This window comes from Anopheles moucheti, chromosome 3 (genome assembly GCF_943734755.1).
Source record: "Anopheles moucheti chromosome 3, idAnoMoucSN_F20_07, whole genome shotgun sequence".
Lineage (NCBI taxonomy): Eukaryota > Metazoa > Arthropoda > Insecta > Diptera > Culicidae > Anopheles > Anopheles moucheti.
Window position 1 is genome coordinate 10,462,600 of NC_069141.1, and position 18,352 is coordinate 10,480,951.

The window sequence follows — 18,352 nt, forward strand, 5'->3', positions numbered from 1 at the left end:
TCCACCACTAATTTTCCACCATTTGAGCGCTCGGGCTGTGAACGGCCGCACGGGCACTTCATTTTGGTGATGTTTTATTAAAGGAAATGGAAGTGTGTTCCATATGAGGGCGATTAAAAACGAAAACATTGACAGGCGGTTGCGGAATATCATGTGTGTGTGTGTGGTTCAACCGCGGGTGAGGGTACGCAACAAGGAAATGGCCGCGAACAATCCACTACCACCCTCTCCGATCAACCAACAGCTGCAGCAGCAGCAACAGCACATAGTAGTAGCGCCACTGGTTGCCTGTTGTGGTTAAAAGGTGTTAGATGGGCCTGCACACTGTCTGCGAGCCCAACTGCCCTTGAACCATCGATGCGACCCACTTTCCGGCTTGGTGGTATGGTGGCATGGTTACAGCAAACCGAACCACTACCACCATCACGGCAAGGTGTGTAAATCCATTTGTGTTCGATTAAGATATGGGTTTCACGCGAAACCATTAGAGAGAAGGGGTTCCCTTCCATCTGTGGAGGACTGTGATGCGCGATCGGTAGGACAAAGGGCTTAATGATGGCTCTAGATACGGACGCACCAGCGCAAAGCGCACACACTGGTATATCCGGGAAGAATTCTAGATGTGCCACTGGTAGAAAGCTCGCACTCCGGGTGTGATGTAAGGAAGGTCGTCGTGCCATTAGCACACACGGCGTACGGCAGAAACCATTGCGTAATATAGCGACCGTCCGCTAATCAACTTCTGGAAAGAACGATCGGTCAAGCGTGTGCACAAATCGACCAATGAAGGAGAGAGGGAAGTTATAACTCGCGGTGGACAATTGTTCTACGACCGGTGCGCCGTTGAGCGAACCAGAGCGCGATAGCAGGGCCGGGTAGAATTACCAGACTGCAATTGCCACTAACCCACTGCAGCAGCACTCGCTGGCCTCTGGGTGTATGTGTTGTGTGTCAGTTGTGGAATACGAAGCAGCACTGCTCTGCATCATGCCCCAACTCCAGATAAGTGACGATGACAAATATTTAACGCGGAACTACCGTGTGTACCTTAATCGAGTTCAATCACGACCATTCTCCGGTTTCCTCCACATCACGAGAATACATTCCGCCGCCTGCTGTCCGCATGGAAGCTTCACGTGCTTGGGTGGTGATCTCGATTGCGAAGCCCGCTGAGATTGGGCGGTGGTACGGTCTGGGCAGATCTATCAAGTGGCGGTTGATAAGGATGCGTCCGAAAATGGATGATGTAATGGAGCAGAAATCCTTGAAGTTTGGCACGGAACAAAATCACGCATCAGCTGATGGATCCGCTTTACCCTAGTGGCCTAGAGTTCGCCGGAAGACGATCTCTCTCGATAGGAATGGTGGTGATTCCCGGCATTCGGGATTGCAGGGTCAAATGATTATAAGAACCTGCGAAGCTAAGTAGAGCTTTCGAGAGATAATACATCGACTCCCTCTTAACATGGCGTTATGGAGTGGGCGCAGTGTTGTTAGTCGTGTAAACTTGAGACAATCCAATACACGATAATGTCTCCACGAAGAAGGGCAAGCACGGCAAGAGAAAACAATTCGTGCGAATAAGTCTGTCAATAAGATACCATCCCGATGGTATCCCCACCAATCTTACCCGGGATATACTTCTGGGGGAAGCCTTTGAAGGTATGGAGGCGTCATAGAGTCCACACAGTGACTGACCGGATGCAGATGGGAAGGAGAGCCGACAGCAGGAATGTCACGCTGCAGTTTGATGATACAATTCAGCGTGACTAATCCCAATGACATCAGCGTACGTCTAGACGACACGATTCTACGAATATGGTTATCTGTCCCTTGCGCGTGTGTCCCACAGCTATGTGTGGAGGGTGGTGGAGGAAGATTTACAGAGTTGGAGTTGGATATTACAAATACCTCCTGGAGTGAGAAACCCGGGAACCCCTTGTACGATGAACACCGGTTGATCGGATGTAATCCATTACTAACAGTTTGTTGTTGTTTTTGTTTTTCCTTCTCGTTTCCTTTCCACCCGATGTACAGTATCTTCGAGTGCGAAGCTATCAGCAATCAGTAACAGCGCCAGTATGTCGGTGGCCAGCGTACAAGCACCCCATCTAGCGGATTTGTGCAGCTCTCTGAGGTAAGTTCCGCAACAAAAAAAAAAACCGCACACAAATCTTGTGTGGAATTCGAACAAAGAGATCGGAGGAGGCTGGGTTTTCCCGCAAATATTTTATGCCTCACCAAAAAAAATAAATAAAGGTTCATTTACTTTACCGCGTTTACCCACATTACACGTTTAATGGTGGAGCACTTTTTTTATTACGACCTGGTACTAAACGGTCGAATGCTTTAGATTATTTACATTCCATCACGTTCCATGCGTCTCCCGTTGCGGGACGGCGGTACTGGAAAGGAGGCAGTGTAGGGTGTTCGAGGATATTACCGTCAATCGAGGGTTTATTTTTAGCAAAGTGCTCATCTCTTAAACACACCGTGCTGTTAATCTCCGTTAACACCAGCTGGTGGCAACAAGTGGCAGTTTAAGGCTGTAGGATGGAATGTGTTTGAACGGAGTTAGAGTTTAATTTTAGCGGGTAATGCCACAAGATTGTGGCGAACCGCTTTATCATGGAGGTTTCTTCATTCATAAATCGTATTCCTCAAACACGCGCACCTGGAACACAAACAAACATTTTTATCACACGCAGAAATAGAACCCCACATCGACAAATCGTATGATTGTCAGTTAGACGTATCTTTACAATGCCTTGGCTCCTTGTCACAAGCCTAAGAACGACTTGTCCTCAATCTACCCCTCCTACATATGACGTAGTTGTCTGAGCCGATTGTGTTTGTCTTGCCGTGTTCATTCAGTGCAGGAAGAAGGTTTGTTTGTTTGTAGGTCTCTCTTGCCTGTATTTGCGATGCGTCGTATGAGAATTTCAGTCGGCGTAGTAAGAATGAATCGTCAAATCATTTCTTCCGACGTCATGTGATGTGGCGTTTACGCAAGTTTCCGAGTTGCCATTGAATGAACGTTTCTTTATTTTTCTCTCCCTCCAATCTTCTTATTTACAGCGGTACCAGTTTGAGCATGTCGTCGTCGCTGTCGGATCTGGTCGGCAGCCCATCGCTCGGTGCCGTGTTCGACTTCCACTCGTCGGATGCGGTGCTTACGATCGAGGAACTGCGCGAGCAGCTTGGCTCATGCTACACATGCGGCGTGTCCTGGACCGAGGATCAGGTATCGCTCGATTGCAGTGAATGCGGCGGTTACAGCCTAGAGCGACCGTGCCTTATCTGCGAAGGCATCTGCGGTCAGCTGTGGAAGCGTGATTTCACCATGGTAGGTGTTACTATTTTGCCCCACCCTCGTCATCATCAGCCTAGTTGTACTAACGCGTGCATTTTCACTCTCTATCTACAGAGCCACGCCTGCGGTAAATCACGCTGGCAGGGTGTGTGCACCAAATTCCCGGCGCAGATGATTCAGCTGCAGTCATCCGCACCGCTCAGCAGTTGTGCCAGTTTCGGTAGCCATCACCAGCTGACGGGTTGTGCCGCGGCCGCCAACAATGGTGCCAGCACTGCCAGCCAGCAACATTTCCTGCAGCAGGAACTGTGCGCCCGGCTGGAGAAGCTTTCCGCGAATGCGCACTCGTAAGGCGCGGGCATCCTTTCCCGGGCTCGGTTGGTCCCGCGTGCACCGCGTTACCGGTTTTGTTTAGGTGTTAATGCAGGAAGAAGAAACCCCCCCCCCACCCCCCTGACGGAGGCATATCCGTGTTAGATGGTAGAAGCCTCTCCAGTTAAGCGTGGCATTGTTTTCCTCGAAGAGTGGTGGAATGTTTCCGCCTTCCATAGCGAGGAGAGATATGCGAACGTGCATATGAGTTCCTACTGATATTGATTATCAAACCGGCACTGTAACACAGAGTGCGAGGCGGTGCAAGGGAGCGTGAATGAGAGACAGAGAAAACTAAGGAAAGGCATGCTTCAATAGTCCTGGAATATGGTTAGGATCAGGATCGCATTTGATGTATAATACTGTATCCTGCTTTTGATTGATTTCCTCAGGCCTTTCGGCGATCGTAGTAAGATTTCATCACTAGTGATTAGCTTTCTTTCCCACGTTTTTTTTATACGTGCAGCAAATATCAGATATAGCTTCATCCCAAAATTATTAGTCCAAATCATCGTAATGATGACCCCCTTTCTAAATCATGTGATAGAATTCGCTCAATCAATGATTAAAATCAGTGGTGAACAAAAATGAAAACAAAAAAATACGACGAAAACGAGAGGAAACTTCTATCAATACCAGAATGTGTACCGTACGTTATTAGCTTAATTATGAGCGGAATGTTTTTCTGTGAAAAACATTAAATATATTATATCGCTAGGAGTAAGGGAAAATCACCATAGAGTAATGGTAAAAAAAGATGTGCTAGACAGAATATATGGCGTGTAGCAACGCCTCAGATACAGAGGCACTAAATGATGGTAAACATTATAGGAATAGACGTTATCCGTGGCAGCTGCAATGATTCTCTTTGGCATTGCACGACACTACCAAACTGAACATCTCGGATATCTCGGAAACGTAGTGAAACGTGAGAGAGCGCGTAAAGTTTGATATTAAACGAGTTATCCAGCATGTTTGGTACGGTCACCACCAATTGCACACAACAGCGCACAAGGCGCGGTGTTTTATTTTGGTAGTTCAACGTATATTTACATCAGTGGTTGCGCTAGCATATGCAACACAAACCTTGCAGCTTAATTAGGCTTAAGGTGTTCTTATTAAGAGGAACCATATTCGGTCGAATGTTATAATGGTTTTGTGTTGCTTTGTGGTTTTGATGATGAATGGAAATGTGGCGGAATCGAAAATCGCAAACAATAAAACAAACTATACTAAAGTATGCATTGTGCTCTGTCGAAATGAGAAGAAAGTTTGTGGTTGTATGATTATATTACCTCCATTTACAAACTTGTGATGAATACAATCCGATTTGCGGTGTGTTGCGATTCCTCTGTAGCAGGCACAACTACCTCAAGAGGCCTGCCAATTCTGGCTACCTTTGAATTATTTTATCAGTAGCTAGATAGTGCATTTATTTGTGCTAGTGATTGGTTCGGATGTGATTTTGGACCGGTCCTGCCGTGTGACGACCGGATCCGCCAACAAATATAACACCACCAATTTGATTCAATTTTATTTTTTTAAAATATTATAATAAGGTCGGCTATCAAGCCTAAAAAAACATTTAACACGCTGCAATATATTGAAGCTCAAATTGATAAAATTGTTAGTAAAGAAAAATTGTACTTCGAAGTACTAATTAGTTCCAAGTTTTGGGTCGCGCGACCCTTTGGGAATGTTTTGTAGGGAGAAGTTTGAGAGCTAGATGGCGCTCTCATCGCACATTGAAGGGAATTTATGCTGCATGGGCACCCAGCACTTTTGACAGTACAATCGTCAAGAAGTGTGGGCTTTGAATAGGCAGTTATCAGACATAGAAATTAACCACCTGGTTTGTAGACTTGAATTTATTAGCATGACATTATTTTCGTTTAATTTTATTGTAGATCACTAAGAAATAATGATTCCTTCTGCAATAAGGAGATGTAGATCTTCGGGCATCTAGAGAAAGCAATAAGTCCTTTTATGTAAAGTTACTCTGAAAGGTTTCGTTTATTCCATGAAGTTCGATTTTATTTAAGTTCGATTTTATTTAAGTTCGATTTTGTCATTTATCACATTTCTTTAAGTTCGTTTAAACACCGTCAACTCTCCCATTACCTGGTGGTTCTTCACTTTCTGTGGTAGACAACAGTGACTTGCCACGCGTTTCTGGTAGAAACAGTATGATTAATATAGCTCCAACGACGCAAACCAACGCGAGTCCTCCCATAGTTCCCGCCAGTCCGACCGTATCAAGCAAAACCGGGAACAGCTTAAATGCAGCGAAATGGAACAATGGTACAACAGTAGAATGGTGCGATGATATTAAGTTGAGCGAGTTTTCTAACGTACCTTCAGCACGAAGAACGCGGACAAAGCGACGATCGTCATGCAGATTGTGCTGCCAATGTTTCTTATCTGCAGACCGCATTCAGGCATGAAATGGAGAGTCAAAATAAAAATTAAACAAATGAGAGTGCATAAACAAGCGTGTCCGATGATGGTATGAAATGGAAGCGAGGGGATGCTGTGCATGCTGTGTCGCATGCAAGCGGTTGCACCCGTGTCGAATAAATCGTCGTGAGAATGAAAGCGCAGCGAAGACATTGAAAGCCCAAGCGAAATGACATCCAGACGACTGCCATACAAATGGCAGGGGCAGAGAGAAAAAAAACGCTGCCAACAAACAAACAAACACACACACAAGAGGCAGAAATAATAAACATGCACCAGGGATACGACAAACTGCGACATAACCCTAACCGCAGCGGCTACCACATCCCGATCGTGCATCCCCATTCTCACCGAGCAGCGCATTTTTCTAACGGACGCGGGCGACGCCGGAACCGGAGAATGTCGATGAACGATGCGCGATAGCCGAATGCCAATGTCAAGGTTAAGGCTATTTAGATAAACCAACACGCGTACGAGAAAACGAACAGAGACAGACACAAGCAAACACCGGCCAGATGTACGTCCACCGCGAAGAATCCGCCAAGTCACTGTGCGGGCGATCGTCGATCATATGGAACAAGGAGGATGGCGTTTATGGCGTTCGTTTCGTTTGAGGGAAAAATTGATCCGACCTTCGACGGCAACACCTCGGCCATGACGACGAACGGCACGGTAAGCAACCCGATCGAGGCTAGCAGGATGCTAACGGACAGGCTGCAGATGGGCAGGAACTGGCCGACACCTGCTGGTATATCGTCCGGAGCTGATGATAGGTAAAATTGCACATAACCGGCCAGGGTGAGATATCCGATGGCCACACCAAGGCATGACACGATCAGCAGGATCTTGCGCCCTATCCGATCGACCAGCGCCAGTGAGAGAATCGTTCCGAGCAGCTGTACCGTGGCCAGTACGATGGAGGATAGTGAAGCAGGAAGGATGGCGTATTGTCCGGTGGCTGACGGAGGCCCAGCCAGCTCGAAGATACTGCTGGCGTAGGTGATAAGGGCTAGTGTGCCACTGGTTTGGGTAAGTAGCATCAGAAGCATACCCATCGCAAGACCCCGGCGGGCTGGTTTCGTGGCTGTACAAGGAGAAGGATATGAGAGGCATCAGAAACTTCCAGATTACTTCTATTAGTGAACAAATGGTGTTAGTGAGGGGACATATCAGGAAAGTGCCACCGTACAACCCAGAGAAGGAAGTCGCCGAAGGATGGATATTGAAGATGTCCAGTATGGGAGGTAAGTAATTATTTTTCTTGTCTTTTAAAGAACAATTTGCAGTATCTCCTACATAAAAGAGATAGGATATAATATAGATCAAATAATAATCTGTTGACTGAAGAGTTCCACAAATCATAAAGCATGGAGCTATTGGAATCGAGAACCATCCAAATCTTTTGCCTCCATTAATAATAACCTTCGTTGTGGTCAATTGAACTGCGTCCCTACCGTTATGTAACGCAAGGAACTCAAGACGTAAAATCGGCCGAAAAGCGAAGTAAGAACGCAAACCTCAGGAAAGAAGCAATGGTTCGATATGACGAATGGAGATGCCACGTTCCGATTCGTTACACGCTGCAACAACCCAAACTTCGCACCCGCCGATAAGTAATCAAGCTACATTCCCCTTTTATTTTTATGCCGCACCCGATAACGGCGACACTTCCAAACGCATCCTATCGCATCACACTGGTTTTGGAACCGCACTGGATGTGCATTATGTGTGGTGCATGGTACCGGCCGGGTTAGCACCGCGGCCGGGGTGTGCTGCGGTGATGATGCAATTTGGCACTCGCTAATCACACCGGTAATCGGCGAGATTGGATGCGGACTGCGACGCACTAGCACTAGAAATGCGTTGGGCCGGTGTTGCATTCCTTTCACGATACAGTAACTACGCGGGTGAAGTGCGTTAACACTGCAACACCTGCACATCCCCTACACATCGTACGGTACGGCCAGCCATGGATCACGGGAACTCTTTGCCGGCATTTGGAGGCAAAGCATAGAAATAACAAATCATCAGCATGAGCGAGTGATTTGTTTGTGTTCCCGACAAGGTGTTTGTTATCTCTCAAGGTCAGGTTTGTTGTATTCCTGAGTAGGTGTACCTATCAGCACGACCGTGTGTGTGGGGGGCGGAGTACGGGGATCCCGATAACATGCAGCAGAGTGCGTATGTGGGAGAGGCTTGCACGATGTAATCGGTTCAGTGATTTAATTGGTTCTTGCTTGAAAAGACATTTGTTTGGCAGCTTTCGACAATGTTCCAATAGAATTGGAATTTATCTTGCTTTCTCGTACTTAAAGAGGAGTTATTATGAATCTACCTTTAGAAATGTTGGCTTGTCATTTGGTGTGGCTATCCGAGAAATAGAACCTATCTTATCTGTAGCCATTAATGTGCGCAAATATTTGCTCTATAAACTTATGCGTATTAGCACGAAGTTCGAGTATCGTTTCACACTCACCGAAGTCTTTCCACGACAGGGCAGCATCCGGAGCCGTCCTTTCGCGCTCTATCACATCCTTTAGCTGCTGGAGCTCTTGCCGGAATGAGTCGGATTTTCCAAAGTGTCCTCGTACGCCTCGGTAAAACATGAGCGATCGTTCCGCCTGCTCGTTCCGGTAGATACGCAGCAAACAGGCCGGTGTTTCTGGGAGAAATATGATGGCAATCATGAAGACTGCTGGCAGCGCAAGCACTACTAGAGGAAACGTTCCAAACGGCACGAGCGTTCCGAGTATGAACGCTAGTACGGTGCCAAGATTAAAGCAGACGGGTAGTAGCGATCCAAGCATGCCACGAATCCGAGGATCCGCAATGTCGGCCACAAAGAGCGGCACGATGCGTATGATGCCACCACCGGCAACACCGGCCAACACACGGCCAACGCATAGCTGTACGACGTCCGTTCCGAAGATGACAAACATCCAGAAAGCCTACAAAGAAGCGGGATATAAACTGTTTGCTACTGCTGGAAGATGCAGAATTACATTTGAGTCTATGCGGACATACCACATGCGGAACCGCGATACACTGCAAAGCCTTGCGTTTGCCTATCCGGTCGGCGAGTGATCCGTAAATCGGCACCCCAATCATTCCGCCGATGCAGAGCGATGAGCCCAACCAGGAGATCTCTTCGACCGTCATCGGTCCTCCAGCGAGATGCGTATCGTTTGATCGCAAATATTCCAGCGAAGGTGACACCCAGCCGAGTGTGAAGCCATGAGCAAGTGCGATGAGATTAGCTGCGGTGGACATGAAAAAACGTCACGCTTTGAAACTCGCGGTTGTTGTTCCGTGTGGAAAGAGCTCATTAACAACCTACCGACGAACGTTCCCAGGAACTGATTTCCTATCGACAGCAAGGAAAGCTGAGACTGCATTCCGCTGCTAAACACCTCTGCACCGACTTAGACCACAGTAGGCAATGGGGTTCGGTACTATCGCACCTACTATGATGTGAGGGTGGCAACGTTCACTAGATGAAACTGCTATAAACTGCGCATCCTATCATGATGCCGTTTGTAACGAAACCCAAACAAATGCATCCCGTATGTCAGTGCCATAGTACGGATGGATTAAGTTTGATGCTTATCTACTATTGCAAGCCATTCTCTCAAACAACGGCACGTGTCAGTGGCTAAGTAGAGGAAGGATTCGTAGGGTAAATAGAACCGTGAAATTATACACAGCCTCTCTGATCTGTAGATCTGTCGTTTAGCAGCAAAGTGTGGCGAACACAAAATAAGTCGTCCAAATGTCACTCTCACGCGGAAACGATGGCTGATGGTGGAGGGCCTGTTCTCGAAAGATAACTGGCTATTTTTATCGTACATCAACCGAATTTATCTAAATAGCTTCGTCTGGATATACGAAAAAATCTTATCTTCTGGGAGGTTGGGTGTAATGAGCTCATTCAGAGGACGGATAAGAGTCTTCGTCTATGTCTCTTAAGGAACTTTAATGTACCAAGATAGTAGGTATTCCGCAGAAACTTGTTGAAAATTGCAGAACAGCAGTGCAAGGTGAGTGTCTCGACATTGTTGAAACTAGCTTCGAGTGCTTGCTCAGAGAGGGCGCTGCTGCTGCCAAGATTTCTGTTCTGATTCGAAGAGGAGTAATACAAATGCCAAATTTGAGGCAACCTATTGAACATAAACGGAAGTTCTTAGTGTGATTTGATAGTGTGAGTGTGATATATTTAGTGATATTCGGGCTTCGACAAGCTGTTCGAATCGTAACTATCTTACTTCGTGGCAGATGAAAGATCTCTCCATTTCCTAAACGTGCATTTCTAACAATAGTTTAACTTACAGCTATATGACCAACCACAAAAACTTTTTTATAGTATACAATTTATTTTCTCCTTGTTTCATGAGATCCATTCAACTATACTAAAATATTTCCATCAGATATTAGATGTAAGTAATCACAAAGGTAATTGATTTAGTCGACGGTTAGTCATCATTACACATTTTGTGCGGAAATAAGATTTTTTCCTTTGGTCTCTGGTACGATCAGTGCGATAACTGCAACGCCAGCGAATGATATTCCTGCATACACTCCCAGCATACCGTACAGATTGATTAGCTCAACCATTACGGGGAATATCTGAAGAAGATAAGTTTTAATAGCCAACTGGTTGACAGAGCATAGGAGGACAGAAGTTTCGTGTTACCTTTAGGCTGATGAACGAAAATATCGTAATAGAAACCATGCTTAGGGTGTTGCCAGCATTGCATATCTGTGGGCAATTGGAGTCAGAAATGAAGCAGTAGTTTCATGTCACTGTTCATACCATTCTACCTACCTTTGGTGGTAGCAATTCCGGCAGTACGAAGAATGGAATACTGCACAGCCCTATCGAGAAGAGGTACACCGTTGCCGAAAGGCTTACGATGGGGAACCAGCTGTAATCCTGCAGCCAACTTCCAGCTGAACCATTAACCGTAAACCAGTTAAACACAGCCAGCAAGAAAAGCCCCAGCCCGGTACCGAAGGTGGAAATGATGAGCAGAACTTTCCGGCCAGCTAGATCAACAAACACGAACGACGATAGCGTACCAACGATCTGGATCGTTCCCATAATGATGGCGGACGTGTTTGGGCTTAACGTGGAACCAACACCAGCGAAGATAGAGGCCGCATACGTGAGGATCGCAAAGATGCCACAGAACTGGTTGATGAACATTAGAAACACACCGATGAAGATGCCCAGCTTGGCTTCGTGTGATTCTGCAAATATAGCGCGCATGGTCATCAGCATGATCGGTTGGGAAACAAAACAGTTACAGCAGCTTACTAAAGTCAGCCAAAGTGATGCCCGAGCTCTGTCCGGCGTTGTGTTCGATGAACTTCTCCATATTGTCAAAATCCTGGCGGAAGGCACTGGTCTTTTCTGCCGGTGTTTTAATACCCTGATAGAACATGAAACACCGTTCCGCTTCTGAGGCTTTTCCCATCTTGAGACACGTTTGCGGCGTGTCTGGAACGAAGCACATCAGCACGGTGAAGAGCAGGGGCAGAACCAGCATTGTAAGGGACACTGTATGGTACGACAACACATCACCGATGACGTACATAAGCAAGATCCCAGCGTTGCTCGTCAGCGCCAAGAAGGAACCGAGAATACCCCGAATTCTAGACGAGGGACAGACATCTCATTAAAAAAGGCGTGTTGCTGGAGGCTCACAATCACTCACTTCTTATCGGATATGTCCGCAATGAACAGCGGGAAAACGACGATGATTCCACCGCCAGACAGACCCGCGAGAAATCGGGCCAGATACAGCTGATGAACGGAGGTAGCCACGTAGGTAATAACCCAAAATGCCTGTTGGATAACAAAAAGCAAACGGAAAGATGGTGTTGGTGGGGAGTGTCTAGGGAGAACGAGGCGAACCGGATACTTACGGAATGAGGTATGACAAGTGCCTGCAGAGTGCGTTTGATGCCAATCTTTTCCACCAAATATCCATACAGGAACGCACCGAAGAGCGCTCCGAGACAAAGAATCGATCCTATCCATGATCCCTGTTCTACCGTGACGGGTCCATTGTCGAGCAGTGTTTGGTCCGGAGACATCAGCACCGGCAGATATGGCGAAACCCATCCTAATGCAGCTCCATGCGACAGGTTGATCAGGTTCACTGGAAATCGTAATATATCGTCATGCGGTACACCTTCGAAAGAGCTTTCCCCCACAGTACTCACTAACACCGGTGGCAAAGATTTGGTTTCGAACACCCTTGCTAGCAGTCATCGTGATCTGATCGAGTTACGCGCACTAGTAACCCTGAAGAGAGCCCTACAACGAACGATGTCCAGCTTGCAAATCTGACTGCGACTTGTGTGGTCGTGCTCGCGTTGCCTCAAACTTATTCGCCATTAGCACACACGGCCATGCGCCATGTTCCTTTCCGGGTGCGAGAGGGCGTTGTTTGATAAGCGTAAATCAATCCACATTAAGCTGGAAGAGGCATCTGGCCATGCACCCGGCTGAATAGTAAACAGTGTCACACCACAGACGCGCGTTGATCTGGGAATGTCCACCGGGTGATTTGACAGTTGCTGAGCACCTGGAATGGAAATCGTTATTATAGCCGCTGTACTCCGTGACGTTGGCAGTGTGACGTTGGCCAGAACTGGACAATACCGGTAGCCGGACATGAGCAGCCGAGATGAGTTTCAGTTAGCTCCGGCCATTATCATGCTGATCATCTGTTCAGCGTGTGGAAAATAATGTTATAATCACAACCGGAGATAAGACAGGAAGCGATTAGCGCATGTTGTGAAACTGTGCTGGGGCTTGGTTGAGGGTTTAGACAAAACGTTTCACTCATGCACGTGTGGGTTCATTTTAGTTCTCTTTCGATTTTGGAAATGATTGTCTATACCTTCAAAGGTAGATAAACAGATTGGTCTCCCGGTACAATTAATACGAATAGAAAATAAGTTTATTGACGATATAATTTGCAATCTCGACGGGAGAAAAAATATACAGGACGCATTATTTGTACTGTGTACTCGAATGTCGTAGCTCGAGTGGATCATCTTTTGGGTTCGCTTTGTATGTTTAAGTTTTTCCCCTTTGTCTCCGGTACTAGGAAGATGATGATGAACACGCTGACCCCGCAAACAGCCGACGATATCCAAACCGTACCATGGATGTGGATGGTCTCCATCAGGATGGGGTAGAGCTTTACGCAGACGAACGCAAACATGCACAGCAGTGTGGCACTAATAGTGCTTCCGATACTACGCAACTGGAAGGATATGAAAGATATACTTGAATGACATTGATGTTTTGTAGATGAGATGTACAGTCGGATCTTACTTTCGGTGGCATCACTTCCGGTACGATGAAGAATGGAATATTGGTAATACCGATGGCGGCTAGGAAGAGTGTTAAGGACAGTGCCAACACGGGTAACCATTCGACACCTTGCAGGTTATAGCCGCTGGTGAGCAGATAGGAGTGAACACCAAGCACGGCCAGTGCCAAACCGACCCCAGTTGCTGATACGAGCAGCAATATCTTGCGCCCCACACGATCAATGATGGTGAACGAGGTGACATTACCGCTGATGTTCAGAACAGCCAAGAGAACCAGCGCCAAGTTCGGGTCAATCCCCGTACCGGACATCTGGAAGATTGTGCCAGCGTACGTGAGGATGGCGAAGATGCCACTGAACTGATTCAGTGCCATCACGAACACACCGATGAAGAGGCCTCGTTTCGCTTCCGGTGTGGCTGCAAGTAACATTAAGGTTAGTGCGAATGGAGTGGAATGTCCCTCAAAGGACGAGCGGTGAGTTAGTTCTTACTAAAGTCAGCCCAACAGATACGGGACTGCGAGCATTCCGTGAGGATAAAACTCCTCATTTCATCAAACTCCGTCGTGAACTCGACCGTACGGTGTCGCTCGTCCGGTATATTACGATAGAACATGAGAGACTGTTCCGCCTCTAGTAGACGACCCTTGCGCAGCAAACAGTAGGGTGTTTCCGGTAGAAAGCTCACCAGGACAATGTACGCAACCGGAGCAGCAAGCATAATCTTCGGTATCACATAGTACGGTAGATAGTTTCCTGCCGCGTAGATAAACACTAGCCCAATGTTGATGAAAATGATCGTCAGCGATCCTAGCGTTCCACGAATCCTTGAAGAAAAGCGAAACGATGAGTCACGGCGTGGAAGACGTCTAAGCGGAATTACCTTTTATCCGCAATATCAGCAATGTAGAGTGGCACGACGCTGACAACACCACCTCCGGTAAGGCCGCTGCAGAAGCGAGCCCAGTAGATGTACCACACACTGTCACCGACGAGTATCAAAGTCCACAGGATAAGGTGTGGCACTGACATAAGCAGCAACGCCACCTTCTTGCCAAAATGCGTATGGATGAGGGCGAAGAGTATCGTGCCGATCGTACCACCGATGCACAGTGTGGCCCCAATCCAGGACGCTTCCTCCACCGTAACTGGTCCACCGGGGAGCGGCGTATCCGGAGACCGCAACAACGGTATGATCGGTGCTGGCCATCCAACCGTCACTCCATAGCTGGCCGTAATGATGTGAACTGTGAACGATCGAGAGCGAGAGAGTGGAAGAACGAATCAAACCCGTACCGTGCTGGGACGTCACACTGAGCATCCTGCAATGGTTTCACCATACTTCTAAGCACTGCCAGCAGCTGGTTGACATTTTCACGGGCCCAAAAACTTATCCGACGTGGCACAGTTGGTTGCACGTCCACCATCGTCGGGTGGGAACTATTGGCATTGTTTACGATTCGCAATTCAACAATAAAAACAAACCCAACCGTGAGGGGCTGCCTCGAGCTATAGACACTTTGACAATTATCTAACCGATTCTAATATTAAACGCGCTGCATCCAACTAACCAATTCGCGCATGCGCCCGTGCCTCACGCTCATGTTCAATTCACCAACTCGGACACGCTGTCAAACGGCTTTATTGGCGGACTGTTTTTTTTAATCGAGGGAGAGTTCCATTTGTTTGAATTAACGAACTGCTGGAGGCTGTGGTGGAACGGGATGTTTTGACGTCTTCGGAACCGTCCACGATGTGGGTATGTCCTGTGCGTTCGAGTATCATGAATATCGCGGCTAACTTTGATCGAAAAAGAAAAACATCACAACTTAACATACTGCTGTAAAGGGGCAGCTTTCCTATAGGGGCAGTGAACCGTTTCTATCTGCATTGCAAGTATGCCATGACTGCTCGCCGGATGAATAATGCACCCCGACTCATCCATTTATGCATCGTGTCCTCTCGCTTGGGGTCGCCCGTCAGACAAGACATCAACGAGCGATGTAAATCGTGTCCTCAAATGTGTGTAAAGGTTTGAATTTGAGAGTACAATTTTGCGACGGAGATCCACATCCCGGGCGACTTTGTTGCTTGTGTCACACCGAAGTTCAGCAAATTATCTACCGAGGTTTATGCTTGGAGCAGTAATCGGGAAAGAAGATGCTCTTGTGTTGGGTAAATAACGCACAACTCTCGGCCGGACACCGGTGCGCGACTGTCTAATGAACAGATCACACATACCTCAGAATCGATTCTAAATGGCGGAACGTGCAGGCATGAGGCGGTCGGTAAGAGAAGCAAATTGAATGATAAAGCGTAAGCAAAGTTCAAAACCCACCCGGGGAGGGGGTTCTCTTCCGGTTGGGTTAGAAGAGCTTTTTCTAATGCAAATGATTGTTTGTGCGGCAGACTGGACACCGCGATGGACTGGAACGGCCGGGCCGGGCTCGTTTCGACGTCATTCGCATGCAGCTTATCACCCGGCCGGTCCCAGGTCCCGGTCCCGGTCGGGTGTTCTAGCGAAAGGGGTTCTATTTGTCCATTTATTATAAACTGTTTGCCAAAGCGCGTTCGGCTTGGTACTTGTGCTTAACACACACACACACACTGTCGCACTGTCTCCTTCTCCCACATTCTTTGTCGCGCAAGAATGGTTCGGCTAGCAGAACGATCGTGTCTAGCTGATCTGGAGTCCCGGGAGTCCCGGAGCCCCAAAGACAGGTTCGCACCTTGCCGATTGGCTTAGAGTTCGTTTCGTTTTGCCTCTTTCTTCCTGCCCTTTCCATTGCTGTATGCTTGCCCGTTGGATTCCGCACCACCTTCACCATCTATCCACGCGCGCAGGTGCCCAGCCATTATTAGCTGTCACCGACTAACTCACCATCAACCCCAGGGGTGGGAAAGGCAGTTCAATGAACCGAATGCGACTGGGACTCCCCAAGTACCCTACCCGCACCACCACCCGCGTTGTGGGTGGGTGTAGTGCGTCATCATTACCACACGGCGACCCACTCGCCGATATTGTCGCGTCGCCCAATCCGCTTACTTACCGGTCGCGATGGCAGCGAACTGTTTCCAGTATCGGCGTGATAGAAATTCCAAAAACATGCTGCCCGCCACCAGGTTGGAATGCACGGAGAACTTGCGCTTGGGGCACGCACCGTTGCGATACTGACCAGCAGCCTGGTGCCGGCTTTCGGCACGCTTCCGACAGTGTGGGTGACCATCTGGGGTGGACGATGGATGGATGGTTATCTTTATTGTATCATCTTGCGTCGGAGGCGACCCGGCGGCACACCCGGCCGTGATTTACGATCTTGCGAAGATTTGTTCTTACCGACTAGATGGCCCAGATAAGCGGGCAGATGTTTGAGCGCGAGGCCAAAGTTTGTTTTGGCGGGGGAATGGAAAGCTTCAGGTGCACCGCTTGACGAGTGAAACCAAATATCTGAAGCGGGAAGCTCTACACAACTTTCGATTACAGTTTTGGGTATTTATTTCCATTGAAAGCATTGCAAGTGTCATAAAGACAATGATTGCATCCCGGGATAAGCTGCATCCTAATGGCGGAAGAAGCAAACGTCTGCCCACCACATAGCAGTATATTTAGTTGTTGATATATTAGAGATCAAGATATACGGCACGGCTGTTCTACCGATAAAAAATATTTATATGAGCTCCAAGTTCGATATAGGTCCAGACTTAGAACTCCCTCTCAGCTTCTGGAGATTTTTCTTAAAAACTTCATCTTTATCATTCAATGATCTTCTAGTAAGCAAGCTCATAAATGTCAAATAACATACTACTATTATTATTTTCATAAAAAAAATACTTCGTTTAAAGTTTGTCAAAAGTTATATGTTTTTATAGAAATGTTTCATCATATCATCATTACTCGCTTTCCGCTCGTTGAAATCTTCGACTTTTCAAGTGCAATAACAAAAATTTCATAACGTCAACTTCGAAGTCAAGAGAGGTGATCATTACCACAAAAGCAGTGCTATCATTCCATCGCTATTTGGTCCCTTCACATCTTCGCTGGTCAAGTGGACAATCTAAAAAGGCTGGTTCGTCCGGTATCATTTTAATGACATGATCAGCCCACCGGAGGCTAGCCTAGTGAGATGAAGCAGAAAGAGAGAAAGGAAATTTCACCCTCCTATACTTACTTCTGTGATGCCAAGCAGCTAATGCTCAATATTAGTGCGCAAACAAAGGAAACTGCTAGACTAAATGCTGGAACAGCGGAATGCAGAAGGATCGTCATGTTTTTGTTCTTGAATATTTCAACGATGGAAAACATATGAGAGATCCGCTCTGCTTCGTGTGATATAACTTCACTAACAATTACTTTTTGATGATCATTTTATAAAAAAATCGAAGACCTGGAAAATGTTTAAATATATTTTTTACTTCATACCTTCATAATTTTTTTACCAGTTCAAATGACTGGACCGGTAGTTCCAGTGTTCAATCTTATCATTCATGGCACCTGATCGACCTCTGCTGTAGTTCCATTTCAGCTAAAGCTCATCACACTACTTACGTTCAACTTGTGCTCGTCCATCAGTAGTTCTTCTTTCACGTATAAAACACACCAAGCTGCAAGTCTTACAACGCCAATGTTCTATTTAGTTTATTGGTGTATAACTTTATTTCATGCCCGCCGTGTATACAGGCACCAGGTTAACAAATAGTCTTTATTAAAGCTTAGTAAAAAGATTTTCTTGCAAAATGCTGCTCCTACCAGTCTACCTTCCTATCCTCCCTCGCCCTACAGTATATCTAACCCCGGCTTATATCCCTCCCCATTACAATTCTCGATACGCATTCCAGTGTACCTTTTGTTTTGTTCCAGTTGTGT

The 18,352-nt window shown here is 47.0% G+C and overlaps 2 protein-coding genes across 2 annotated transcripts in view; one reads left to right on the forward strand and one right to left on the reverse strand.

The window, feature by feature from the left end:
- LOC128302093 (protein pinocchio) overlaps window positions 1-4,922 on the forward strand; it is a 29,196-nt gene extending 24,274 nt beyond the window's left edge. The window contains exons 3-5 of the mRNA XM_053038820.1: window positions 2,038-2,137; window positions 3,079-3,346; window positions 3,428-4,922. Of these exons, the coding sequence (XP_052894780.1) occupies window positions 2,038-2,137; window positions 3,079-3,346; window positions 3,428-3,664 (605 nt within the window). The 3' untranslated portion in view covers window positions 3,665-4,922. The remainder of the gene's footprint in view (window positions 1-2,037; window positions 2,138-3,078; window positions 3,347-3,427) is intronic.
- Window positions 4,923-5,732: 810 nt separating this feature from the next.
- Window positions 5,733-16,596, reverse strand: LOC128300161 (uncharacterized). Its single transcript, XM_053036131.1, has 16 exons — window positions 16,539-16,596; window positions 14,372-14,735; window positions 13,981-14,315; window positions 13,491-13,906; window positions 13,209-13,419; window positions 12,068-12,303; window positions 11,857-11,987; window positions 11,457-11,794; window positions 10,965-11,389; window positions 10,833-10,898; window positions 10,729-10,765; window positions 9,167-9,399; window positions 8,619-9,090; window positions 6,775-7,226; window positions 6,041-6,106; window positions 5,733-5,960 (listed from the first exon to the last, which is right to left on the reverse strand). The coding sequence occupies exons 1-16, from the start codon at window positions 16,594-16,596 to the stop codon at window positions 5,781-5,783; spliced, it is 4,020 nt and encodes a 1,339-aa protein (XP_052892091.1). The 3' UTR covers window positions 5,733-5,780.
- Between the last annotated feature and the right edge of the window lie 1,756 nt (window positions 16,597-18,352).